The following is a 13,660-nucleotide window of genomic DNA, read 5'->3' on the forward strand; positions in this document are numbered from 1 at the left end:
TGCAGAAACAGTCCCCCTGGAAATACTACTACCACACAGATAGTGCCCGCTGTGCCCCCAATACTATACTGCAGAAACAATCCCCCTGGAAATACTGCTACCACACAGATAGTGCCCTAATACTGTGCCCGCTGTGCCCCCAATACTATACTGCAGAAACAGTCCCCCTGGAAATACTACTACCACACAGATAGTGCCCCCAATACTGTGCCCGCTGTGCCCCCAATACTATACTGCAGAAACAGTCCCCCTGGAAATACTACTACCACACAGATAGTGCCCCCAATACTGTGCCTGCTGTGCCCCCAATACTATACTGCAGAAACAGTCCCCCTGGAAATACTACTACCACACAGATAGTGCCCCCTTTAACAATTATTGGCACACAGTGCTCTAAAAAAATAACTGCGCCCAGACACTAATAGTATAAAGATAATGTCCCCCAAAAATTATTGTGCTAAGCTGATACTGTGGCAGGGTGCCCCCCAAAGTAACAGGGCTCCCCAAAATAGAAATAATTCTCTGCCAGAGCACACTTAGTAGTAATAATGCCCCTATAGTGCCCATACTAGTAATCATGTTCCTCATAGCCCCCCAGTATTAGCAAAGCTCCGCATAATACCTCCTAGTGCTAATAATTCTCCCTACAATATGACAGTAAATGAAATACCCCTGCTTAGTGCCCGCTGTTGAGCTAATGTCCCCATAATGTATGCCAGTATAAAATACCCCTATATAGTGCCCCAGTAAATGCCCTCATAGTGCTCCTCTCCCCCTTCCCCATAGTGTCCCCCATAATATGCCAGTAAAAAATGCCCCTTCTAAGTGCCACCATATGCCTCAATAGTGCTCCTCTCCCCCATAGTGCCGCTCTCCCCTATAGTGCCTACCATAATGTGCCAGTAAAAAAATGCCCCCTTAGTGCCACCAGATGCCATAATGCCCCCATAATGTGCCAATAAGAATAAAGGCCCCTTTAGAGCCCCCACTTCCCCTTAGTGCCCCTATAGTGCCACCAGATGCCCCATAGTGCCATTCTCCCCAATAGTGCCCCCATAATGTGTCAATTAAAAAAAAGCCCCTTTAGACCCTCCAGATGCCCCCATGGTGCTGCCCCATAATGTGCCAGTAAAAAATGCCCCTTCAAAGTGCCACCATATGCCCCAATAGTGCTCCACTCCTCCATAGTGCCGCCCTCCCCTATAGTGCCTCCCATAATGTGCCAGTAAAAAATGCCCCCTTAGTGCCACCAGATGCCATAATGCCCCCATGTGCCAATAAGAAAAAAGGCCCCTTTAGAACCCCCACTTCCCCATAGTGCCCCCAAATAATGCCCCTATAGTGCCACCAGATGCCCCATAGTGCCCCCATAATGTGTAAAAAAAAAAAAAGCCCCTTTAGAGCCCCCATAGTGCTTCTCTCCCCCATGGTGCCCCCCAAATAATGCCCCTATAGTGCCACCAGATGCCCCCTAGTGCCGTTCTCCCCTATAGTGCCCCCCATAATGTGTAAACAAAAAAAAAAAGCCCCTTTAGAGCCCCCATAGAAACATAGAAACATAGAATGTGTCGGCAGATAAGAACCATTTGGCCCATCTAGTCTGCCCAATATATCTGAATCCTATGAATAGTCCCTGGCCCTATCTTATATGAAGGATAGCCTTATGCCTATCCCATGCATGCTTAAACTCCTTCACTGTATTTGCAGCTACCACTTCTGCAGGAAGGCTATTCCATGCATCCACTACTCTCTCAGTAAAGTAATACTTCCTTATATTACTTTTAAACCTTTGCCCCTCTAATTTAAAACTGTGTCCTCTTGTGGTAGTTTTTCTTCTTTTAAATATGCTCTCCTCCGTTACCGAGTTGATTCCCTTTATGTATTTAAAAGTTTCTATCATATCCCCTGTTTCTCGTCTTTCTTCCAAGCTATACATATTAAGGTCTTTTAACCTTTCCTGGTAAGTTTTATCCTGCAATCCATGTACTAGTTTAGTAGCTCTTCTCTGAACTCTCTCTAGAGTATCTATATCCTTCTGGAGATATGGTCTCCAGTACTGAGCACTATACTCCAAGTGAGGTCTCACCAGTGTTCTGTACAGCAGCATAAGCACTTCACTCTTTCTACTGCTTATACCTCTCCCTATACATCCAAGCATTCTGCTGGCATTTCGTGCTGCTTTATTACATTGTCTTCCCACCTTTAAGTCTTCTGAAATAATTACTCCTAAATCCCTTTCCTCAGATACTGAGGTCAGGACTGTGTCAAATATTCTATATTCTGCCCTTGGGTTTTTACGCCCCAGGTGCATTATCTTGCACTTATCCACATTAAATTTCAGTTGCCAGAGTTCTGACCATTCATCTAGTTTTCCTAAATCCTTTTCCATTTGGCGTTTCCCTCCAGGAACATCAACCCTGTTACATATCTTTGTGTCATCAGCAAAAAGACAAACCTTACCATCGAGGCCTTTTGCAATATCACTTATGAAGATATTAAACAAAATTGGTCCCAGTACAGATCCCTGTGGAACCCCACTGGTAACATGACCTTGTTTTGAATGTTCTCCATTGACTACAACCCTCTGTTGTCTGTCACTCAGCCACTGCCTAATCCACTCAACAATATGGGAGTCCATGCTCAATGACTGCAGTTTATTGATAAGTCTTCTATGTGGGACAGTGTCAAAAGCCTTACTAAAATCTAGATATGCGATGTCTACTGCACCTCCACCGTCTATTATTTTAGTCACCCAGTCAAAAAAATCTATAAGATTTGTTTGACATGATCTCCCTGAAGTAAACCCATGTTGTTTTTCATCTTGCAATCCATGGGATTTTAGATGTTCCACAATCCTATCCTTTAATAGGGTTTCCATTAATTTGCCTACTATTGATGTCAGACTCACTGGTCTATAGTTGCTCGATTCCTCCCTACTACCTTTCTTGTGAATGGGCACGACATTTGCCAATTTCCAATCTTCCGGGACGACTCCTGTTACTAATGATTGGTTAAATAAATCTGTTAACGGTTTTGCCAGCTCACCACTAAGCTCTTTTAATAATTTTGGGTGTATCTCATCAGGCCCCTGTGACTTATTTGTCTTCACTTTAGACAGCAAACTTAGAACATCTTCCTCTGTAAAGACACATGCATCAAACGATTTATTAGTCATCCTTTCTAGTGGAGGTCCTCTTCTCCTTCTTTTTCTTTTGTAAAAACTGAACAGAAGTATTCATTAAGGCAGTCGGCTAGCCCTTTATTCTCTTCTACATACCTTCCGTCCTTTGTTTTTAATTTAGTTATTCCTTGTTTTAATTTCCTTTTTTCATTTATATATCTGAAGAATGTCTTATCCCCTTTTTTCATAGACTGAGCTAGTTTTTCTTCTGCCTGAGCTTTAGAAGTTCTTATAACTTGCTTGGCCTCTTTCTGCCTAATCTTGTAGATTTCCTTATCTTCATTGCTCTGTTTTTTTTTATAATTACAAAATGCTAGCTTTTTATTTTTAATGATTTGGGCCACTTCTGCTGAGTACCACAGTGGTCTCTTCCTTTTTTTGCTTTTACTGACAAGTCTAATGCAATTTTCTGTTGCCTTCAATAATGCACCTTTTAAGTAGTCCCATTTCTCCTGGATTCCATGTAATCCGTTCCAGTCTGATAAGGACTCATTTATGACTAATTTCATTTTTGAAAAGTCTGTTTTTCTAAAATCTAAAAAACTTTTGTTTTTGTGTGGTGGGACTCTTTCACGGTTCTTATATTAAACCACACTGACTGGTGATCACTAGATCCCAAGGTTTCGCCTACAATGACATCATATACCGAATCCCCATTTGTGAATACCAAATCCAAAATGGCCTCCCTCCGGGTTGGCTCCTCAACCATTTGTTGTAGGGATAACCCCAGTAGGGAATTTAGAATATCTGTACTCCTGGTAGAACTTGCTCTTCTCCCCCATAATGTGCCAGTAAGAAGTGCCACCCAAAAAAAAAGTACCACCAGATGCCCCATAGTGCCGTTCTCCCCTTTAGTGCCCCCATAGTGTCAGCTCCCCCCCTCCAAAAAAAATAAAAATAAAAATAACATACACTGATACTTACCTCCATCAGCAGCGATGCGAAGCAGTCCTCTTCCGGCCTGTGTCCCTGCCCGGCTCTGGCGGCGCGATGATGACGTCATCGCGCTGTCTGAGCCGGCCTCTGATAGGCTGAAGGCCTATCAGAAGAACAGGGGAGGGACACACATCTCCCTCCCCTGCTCTGCCGCAGCACAGCCATCTGTATCGCTGTCCTAAGGACGGCGATACAGATGGATTAGATATGGAGATGAGCGCTTCCACAATGGAAGCGCTCATCTCCTACTGCCCCCCCCCACCGCCGCAATTACATCCAGAGCCGCGCCGCCTGTGGTGATCGGCGGTGCGGCCCTAAAGGATATAAAAAACATGTCATTACAGGACATGTCATTATTTCAACAACGAGACTTTGTGGGGAGTTCTTGCTGGTCATTTTGCTTCACTTAATCATCTTCTGACTCTAGCAGTACTCACTGGTAACTTCAGATCTTTCTGGAGGTGATCATTTGCCATTTTCACTATTCTTTGATCCATACTAACGGTAGTTCTGCACTTCCTTCCGCTTTTCAGGTTTTGCTTGCCACTTCAAGGCATTTTAGTTCATTTTAGCTTAGAAAACTATAATTTTCTGCACTATATGTTTTTTTTCTTCTCCAATCAACTTCTGAAAGTATGTTGTTCATCAGAACAATGTCTGGAACAACTCATTTTTTTTTTTGTATTCCAACAGGAAATGCACTATAACCAACATGTGCAATTTTCCCCACCATCCTACATTAAATGATAATTTAAGATAGCCCAAAATGATAAAATGCAATCATAAAACAAGAATTGCCCCAAAGGTGTACATAGCCTTTAATTCCTCACTGCTGTTACTTTGAGCACATCCCTTTCAATTAAAGGTGTTGTGTCTTTGATAGCTGTGGGTCCCACCTCTGGGAGTCCACAAAGTAAAATAAAGTAGGCAGCGCATGCTCGGCTGCTCTCCATTTATTTCTACGGGAGTGCCGAAAGTAGCTTGGCTATTTCGGAAGTTTAGTAGAAATGAATGGAAAGTGCACAGTGCAAGCACAGCCACCGCTCCATTCAGCGTTATTTTCGGCAGTCCCATAGAAATGAATGGGGGGCAGCCGTGCATGCGCAGTCCACTCTCCTTTATTTTGTGGGCTCCATTCTAAAGTCCCACCTCTGGACCCGCACCTATCAGACATTGGTGGCATATTCTAGTGATATGCAACCAATGCTTGAGATGACACCCCCTTTAATGATTTAATTACTGCATGCATGTCTAAGGCTACTTTCATACAAGCGGCACGGACCTCCGGCATCCGTCCTGCCGCTAGTGAACGCGTGCCCCCGGACTTCCGTGCCGTCCCCATTGACTATACGACATGTCCAACATTTATTCCGGCAGCCTCTCGCCATGCCACCACGCCCCTATTATAATCAATGGGGACGGAACGGCAGTCCGGGGGCACGTGTTCACTAGCGGCAGGACGGATCCGACAGGCTGTTCACCTGACGGAACAGCCTGCCGCTAGTGTGAAAGTAGCCTAACTCATTGGGTCTGCTTTTTATGTATTACTCTACTGCGCTTCCAAGTAAATTATTTGCTATGAGAAATATTGCTTCTACTAAAAACAGTGATCAAGTAATGATGCTGAACTGCTATTTTTTAAACGCTACTGTATAATAATATCTGTAATCAATATATCTTCATATATCCCTTGTTTCACAGCACGGATTATCTAGCAATACCCTCAGAAAACAAGGAACACTGTCCTGTTCAAGTGGAGGATCAATGAAGCGAGACGATATCAACTCACAGAGGTAGGCATCCGATCCAGACATGTAACAGAGGGCTAGTAAATAGATGTATGATGCTGTAACATGGATGTAGCGCGTATTTCCTGGCGCAGATTTAGAAGATAATCTGGACTCTCACAAGACCAGAAGCAGACAACGGTGCAGAGATAACGGTTTGATAAAAAGAAAAAAGCATAATTTATTCCGTAGAAACCATTTAAGCTTGTATGTTATGGTCCAGCCATGCCAACAATCAGGCCTGCAACAGAAATCATCCATTACCATATTAAGAGGAATTTGTCTGGTGCTCAGTGGTTCTTTGGCACCTCACTGAAGCTTCTGGAAGTCTATAGGCACGTTCTGCACTGGCACTGACAGTGCTCATGTTAGGGAATCATTGGGGAACAGGTAAACACACACAGTAGTATATCTGTCCTTGTCTGAATATCTGTAATCCAGTACTTTGGAAATGTGTCTTGCAGGTATGTAAAGACCATCAGATAACCTGGCATATATTAGATCCCTCGAATGACAAATTAATGGAATTTTAGTTTGCAGAGATTTATGATTCTTTAGTCTGCTTTCACACTGGCGTTTTGGCTTTCCGTTTGTGAGATCCGTTCAGGGCTCTCACATGCGGTCCGAAACGGATCAGTTTGCATTCTAATGCATTCTGAAGGGAAAAGGATCCGCTCAGAATGCATCAGTTTGTCTCCATTCCGTCTCCATTCCGCTTTAGAGACGTTTTGGTGTCCGTCTGCTGAAACGGAGAAAACTGATCCGTTCTGACACGCAATGTAAGTCAATACAGACGGATCCGTTTTCACTGACACAATCTGGCACAATAGAAAACTGATCTGTCCTCCATTGGTGTTCAAGACGGATCCATCTTGGCTATGTTAAAGATAATACAAAAGGATCCGTTCAGAACGGATCCGTCCATGACTGATCCGCACAAAACACGAGTGTGAAAGAATCTTGGGAAGTGGTGCTAGGTTTTGGCTACCAGGTGGACCTATTAGCACCTGAGGCTTCCATTGTATGCCACCGGAAAAATGACTCAGTAATACAGCGTTCTGGACCATATCCCTATTATAACTGCATTACAAACTTACAAAACCTATGAAAAAGACTATCTGGACAGTGTCACAGAATTGTGTCCCATAAACAGCAGTTAGGACTTAGTGCAATGTTGTAAATCTGCCTTCCCATGTCGATGACATCTGCGGAGACCAAGGAAAGCACATCTTGGTTGTTTCATATAGAAATTGCTCTCTCAGGAGCTACAGTTTACATATATAGATACTTCCTGCATAAAAAGTTGTCAGTATAAACTGAACATATAAATTACATTACCTATTCTACACGGATCCTGAGCTACAGCCTGTATTATACTCCGGAGCTGCACTTGTCAGACGAGCCCTTAAAGGGGTTTTCTAAATCTCCTCAGGATAGGCCATCGATAACAGATAGTGAGGCCCGATACTCCGGAAGTGGGCACCAGAGCTACTGCAGAACAGCTGATCAGTACAGGTTGATGGACCTTCAACGATCAGATAATACGCATTCAGATGACTGTACAGTGCCTGGTGTACAGATGACCATTCACAAAATGTACATTATCAGAGCATCAATGCAGACACTGAACAAGAGAATGCTGGTTAAGTACAAGGTAAGTAATGTATGTACACAGTGACTCCACCAGCAGAATAGTGAGTGCAGCTCTGGAGTATAAAACAGGATGTAACTCAGGATTAGGGATGAGTGAACCCATGAAAGTTCGGGTTCGCCTAAACTTCAGGTCAAAGTTTGGGTTCGGGACCCGAGCTCGAACCTGATTGAAGTCATTGGGGACCCGAACTTCACTTTATTATTTTCCCGTTAAAACATTGTTATATCAGAAAATAACATAATACTTAAAGGGTTTCTGTCACCAGAATTATCCCCATTAAACTGGCTGACATTAGCACATCGTTAATGTCATCAGAACCTAACTCTACTATTCTTATGCTTATTCATGCCCCCATTACTGCACAATTCTAACTTTTATAATATGCGAATTAGCCTCTAGGAGCAGGGGGATGTTGCTCCTGCTCCTAGAGGCTCCGTTCTCCCGTTCTCATTCCACACCCTGTCAGTCTTGATTGACAGGGCCAGGCCAGTGTTCGTCTCCTCCTGGCCCTGTCAATCAAGACTGACAGGGTGTGAAATGATGATGGTTTGATTGGTACAAAGACAATCGCCCAAAGAATAATAAAAAAAAAAAACTATGGCTCTCAGAATATGGAAACACCAAAACATGACTTTTTTTTTTGTTTCAAAAATGCTTTTATTGTGTAAAACTTAAATTGAAAAAAAAAATAACATATTAGGTATTGCCACGTCCGTAATAACCTGCTGTATAAAACTATCACATGACCCTCAGGTAAACACTGTAAAAAAATAAAAAAGGGTCTCAAAAAAGCTATTTTTTTGTCACCTTACATCACAAAAAGTATAATACCAAGCGATCAAAAAGTCATACGAACCCCAAAATAGTACCAATTAAACAATCATCTCATCCTGCAAAAAATTAGCCCCTACATAAGACAGTCACCCAAAAAATAAAAAAAACAATGGCTTTCAGAATATCATTTTTTTCCAGAAATGCTTTATTATGTAAAACTGAAACAACCAAAAAAAGTACCTGTATTTGGCATTGTTGCATCTGTAACAACCTGCTCCATAAAAATAGCACATAATCTATCCTTTCAGATGAACATTGTAAAAAATAAAAACAGTGCCAAAACAGCTATTTTTTTTGTTACCTTACCTCATAAAAAGTGTAATATAGAGCAACCAAAAACCATAGGTACCCTAAAATAGTACCAACAAACTGCCACCTTATCCCGTAGTTTACAAAATGGGGTCACTTTTTTTGAGTTTCTACTATAGGGGTGCATCAGGGGGTCCTCAAATTTGACATGGCAACTTAAAATTATCCCAGTGAAATCTGCCCTCCAAAAACCACATGGCGCTCTTTTCCTTCTGCGCCCTGCCGTGTACCCATACAGCAGTTTACGATCACAAATGGGGTGTTTGTGTAAACTACAGAATCTGGGTAATAACTATTGAGTTTTGTTTGGCTGTTAACCCTTGCTTTGTTAGCGGGAAAAAATTGATTAAAATGGAAAATCTGCCAAAAAATGTAATTCTTGCTGAACACCCAAAGGGTTAACAAAGTTTCTAAAATCAGTTTAGTTTTGAATACCATGAGGGGTGGAGTTTCTAAAATAGGGCCATTTATGGGTGGTTTCTATTATGCAAGCCCCACAAAGTGACTTCAGACCTGAACTGGTCCTTAAAAATTGAGTTTTGGAAATTTTCTTAAAAATTTTAAGATTTGCTTTTAAAATTCTAAGCCTTGTAACATCCAAAAAAAGGAAAATGTAATTTACAAAATGATCCAAAACATGAAGTAGACATGTCGGGAATGTAAAGTAATAACCATTTTAGGAGGGATCACTATCTGTTTTAAAAGCAGAGAAATTGAAAATTTGAAAACTGCGAATTTTTCAAAATTCTTAATAAATTTGGTATTTTTTATAACTAAAATTTAAATATTTTGACTCAAATTTCATGTCATGAAGTACAATATGTGAAGAGAAAACTATCTCAGAATGGCTTGGATAAGTAAAAGCGTTTTAAAGTTATCACCACATAAAGTGACACATCAGATTTGCAAAAACTGGCCTGGTCCTTAAGGTGAAAAATGGCAGGGTCCTGAAGGAGTTAAACGCTTCCATTTTGCATTCCGTCATAATAGAAGTCTATGGGCAGCATAACAGAGTCCTCTCCTGCATAACCGAAACCAGGACGGATTTATTATGCCTTCTATAGACTTCTGTTATGACAATATGCAAAATGGAATGCCTCTAAAAGGTGTCCCTTTTGCATTCCGTCTTAACCCGGACTTCGGTAAAGATGTTTGGGTCCAGGTAGCTGAACTCCCAAAGTTCGGTACAAACCCAAACTTTGCGGTTCAGGTTCGCTCATCCCTACTCAGGATAAGTAATGTATTTATACAGACTCCTAATTTTATGTATATAAATTTTGTATGCAAATTGAAAATGGCGATTTAAAAAGAAGGTCAACACTGTAAAGACAACCTGTCTCCTCTCCTGACATATGGGCTTAGTAACTAACTATATTCCCATAACATAATTCTAGATCATCGTCTGTCACAAATCTGAGCTGCGCTGTTCTGTTATTCCTACTAGCAATTTATGAATAAATTGGGTGTCACCAGTAGGTGTGTCCCTAAATACTCTGACATTATCCAATCAGTGCTGTTAGTGTCAGACTGTGTTGGGACACACCCTTTTTTATAAGGGCTCATGCACACGAACGTATTTTTGTTCTGCATCTAATAAGCATTTTTCGTGGGGCAAATGCAGACCCATTCACTTCAATGGGGCCGCAAAAAATGTGAACAGCACACCATCTGCTGTCTGTATGTCCGTTCCGCAAAAATATAGAACATGTCCTATTCTTGCCCGCATTACTGACAAGGATAAGACTGTTCTATTATGGGCCAGACATTCCGTTCTGCAAGATGTGGAATGCACACGGCCGGTATTCATGTTTTCAAAATCCGCTATTTGCGGACCGCAAAACAGGCAACTGTCGTGTGCATGAGCCCTAAGGGTAGGTTCTAAGTTTTTGAGGCAGATTTGCCTGCAGGATTTTCAGCCAAAGCCAAAAATGGATTTAAAAGGAATCAGAAATATAAAAGAAGAACTTCTACTTCTCCCGACTGCTGAATTCTCTATTGGCTGGGAAATCTGCAGGAAAATCTGCCACAAAACCTCCTCTAAAAAAAACAATGGGCCAGATTTATCATTAGCTCAAGTCAAAATAATGGAGTGAAAAAGTCGCAAATTTTTTGCGCAATCGCTAAAACTGCACAAAAATTTGCGACCTTTATTGGCTCTGTGCTATGCTCACCAGTTTTCTAAAAGTGGGCGTGTTTTCTTATGTAAATAAATCTTTAGACAGATTTACTATTGCAAAAATTTGAAAAGTCGCAAAAGATTGCGCAATTTCACTCCAGTGAGTACCATGCTTATGTTATGCGACTTTTTAATAGAACATGCGATTTTTTCGTAAAAACGTGCGACTTTTGTAATGCCGCTTACTGAAGGATAAACTGCTACCGGCAAATCACATTTATCACAGTATTAGGCCTCATGCACGCATGTAGCCTTAAAAAATCTGAATTAGCCAAAAGTGACTTTGGACATATGTAAAAGTGGAGTAAGATGTAAGTGTAATGATACATCTAGCCCTATATGTGTGAACCCACCCTAAGTGGTCAATTTCTAAGAGGAATAATAAAGGAAGAGCAGAACACAGTTCTAAAAAAATCATAATCCAAAATACTTAGTTCATATAAAAAAACAAGTATTTACTAAAACAGACATGTCAGGAGAGCAGACAGATTTTTTTTTAAGGGCTCAGGCACGCGCATTTTTTTTTTTTTTGTGGAACAGATGTGGACCCATTTACTCCAGTGGGGGACAAAACAGATGAGGACAGCCACATGTGTGTGCTGTCCGAATCCGCATGCCCATTCTGCGATCCCTCAAAAAACAAAAACAAAAAAAAAATCTGTTTTGCGGACAAGGATAGGACAGTTCTACAGAGGACAGGATGTTACATTACGCAAAATGTGGAATGCCCATCGGTGGTACTGTATCCGTGTTTTGTGGATCCGCAATTTGCAAACCGCAAAAATGGCAATAGCTGTGTGCATGAGCCCTTACTTAGGAAAAATAATAGCGGAACCTGACCTTTCTTATAGGGCCAGGGGTTTGCTGTCATAACTTACTGTTGGGTATTTATTCTGTAGGTAGCCTTGGAGGAAACGGCTCAATCATCTACCAACACGTGAGCAGGAGTTATCCATACAGGCCTATCTCCCACATATCTCACTGGCTCCCTGTATAATGCCTTACCTGCTTTATGAACACCCAGGACAACTCACACATGTGCTGAATGAAGAATGCACCAGAGATGAAGAAACACAGGACGTGAATGTGCAGGGTCATGATGACCACTCATCCTTTCCTGATCCATGGGAGAAACCATTTACATATGTTCCACTGTTAAACTAGTTCAGATACATTGTCCATAGCAACCCATTAGTAGCTACCTTACACTTTAAGTGATCATCTAACATTTTAACACAACATGATGAGGGGGGGGGGGGGGGGCTAGTTAAAGCATTTGGTGTCATTTTTAGTCCTTCTGATGGGGATCCATGTTTCCTACTCCCATTCACCTACAATGGCCACCGTCTTCTCGTACAAGCCTATGAACACTGTGCTTTGTTAGTCTCCATCATATTGGCCACTCTAGAAGCAGAACAAAGGAGGGCACCAGGTGCTTGAACTATACATTCCGCATGTTAATGGGTTCTCCACCTTCTGGACAAATTTTAGTCTTCCCCCCGTCGGACCTGTGAAGGGAAGCATACATTACCTGCTCCCTGCGGCTCAGTTCCGGCTCCATCTGTTCATGGCACTCCATTCCCCACTTGTCTACTTGGGGTCATATGTATTGAAACAGCCAATGACTGCCCAAAGAGGTAACGGGTGAACACAGGTAAGTATGCTTACTTCAACCGGTCCGGCAGGGATGGGGACTAGCATCAGACTGGCCCACCAGAGGATCCTCAGGTGGACCCAGGCTCTGATACCATAGTGGGCCCCAAAATAAAACATTTGGAGCTGCCTTTGGAGATGATGACTTGCCACTAGATCCTATTCCTTTGCATCAAAACCTATTAGACTTTAATGGTGATATGGGGCTTGGCCCCCAAGAATAATTTCCTCTAGTGGACCTCAGTCTGATAGTGGGATGGGGGAGAGGAATCCAAAATTTGTTCAAAAAGTAGAAAACCCCTTTAAAACTTTATGGCGAATCGAAGGGGATTCCTCTGTAAAATTACATTTCTGATCATTATTTAAGTTGTATCCCATGGAGCATCATCCCAATGGAATTTTGTAGATCCTCCCCTTTCTGGGTAGTGCTTTTTAGCACCATTATTTGCATGCAACTGCCAAATGACACCACTGTGTGAAGTAGGGGTCAGAATTATCAAAACTGGTGTAAAGGAAAACTGTCAGATTCCACGCTTCATTTTCCAAAGGAGCTGTGAAAAAAGAATTTTGGAATCTGATTGGTTGCCATTGGCAACTAAACCAGTTTTCCTTTACACCAGTTTTGATAAATCTCCCTCTATGCATCATGGACAAAACAACCACATGTTGCTACAATGTAGATACCTTACTGTAAGGGTCTATTCACACGTGCGTAGTGCATTGCAGATCCGCAATACACCCGGCCGGCACCCCCGTAGATTGCAGACAAGAATAGGACATATTCAATTTTTTCCCGTAGCCACGGACCGGAAGATCGGCTCTGGAAATGCGGATAGCACACTGTGTGCTGTCCGCATCCATTCCGTCCCCATAGAGAATGAATGGGTCCGCACCCGTATGCGGGCCCATTATTACAGACGTGTGAATGGAGCCTAACAGTGACTATAGGAAACTAAAGCCTGCAGATGTGCAGGTAAGGGATACATACCAAGTGATGTGATTGCTATTGACCTCATCATAGTTTTGTTGCACTAGTTTTAAAGGGATGGCCAGCCGAATCTCTAGATCATGGGTGTCAAACATGCGGCCCGCGGGCCGCATGCGGCCCGCAATGAATATTTTTGCGGCCC

The 13,660-nt window shown here is 42.2% G+C and overlaps 1 protein-coding gene across 2 annotated transcripts in view; it reads left to right on the forward strand.

The window, feature by feature from the left end:
* The window catches only part of SCN3B (sodium voltage-gated channel beta subunit 3), a 61,344-nt gene extending 48,001 nt beyond the window's left edge, over positions 1-13,343 (forward strand). For both annotated transcript variants that reach the window (XM_044282016.1, XM_044282017.1), the window contains 2 exons: positions 5,819-5,910; positions 11,777-13,343. In XM_044282016.1, the coding sequence (XP_044137951.1) occupies positions 5,819-5,885 (67 nt within the window). In that variant the 3' untranslated portion in view covers positions 5,886-5,910; positions 11,777-13,343. The remainder of the gene's footprint in view (positions 1-5,818; positions 5,911-11,776) is intronic.
* Positions 13,344-13,660: the final 317 nt, after the last annotated feature.

This window comes from Bufo gargarizans, chromosome 2, assembly GCF_014858855.1.
Source record: "Bufo gargarizans isolate SCDJY-AF-19 chromosome 2, ASM1485885v1, whole genome shotgun sequence".
NCBI classification, from domain to species: Eukaryota; Metazoa; Chordata; class Amphibia; order Anura; family Bufonidae; genus Bufo; species Bufo gargarizans.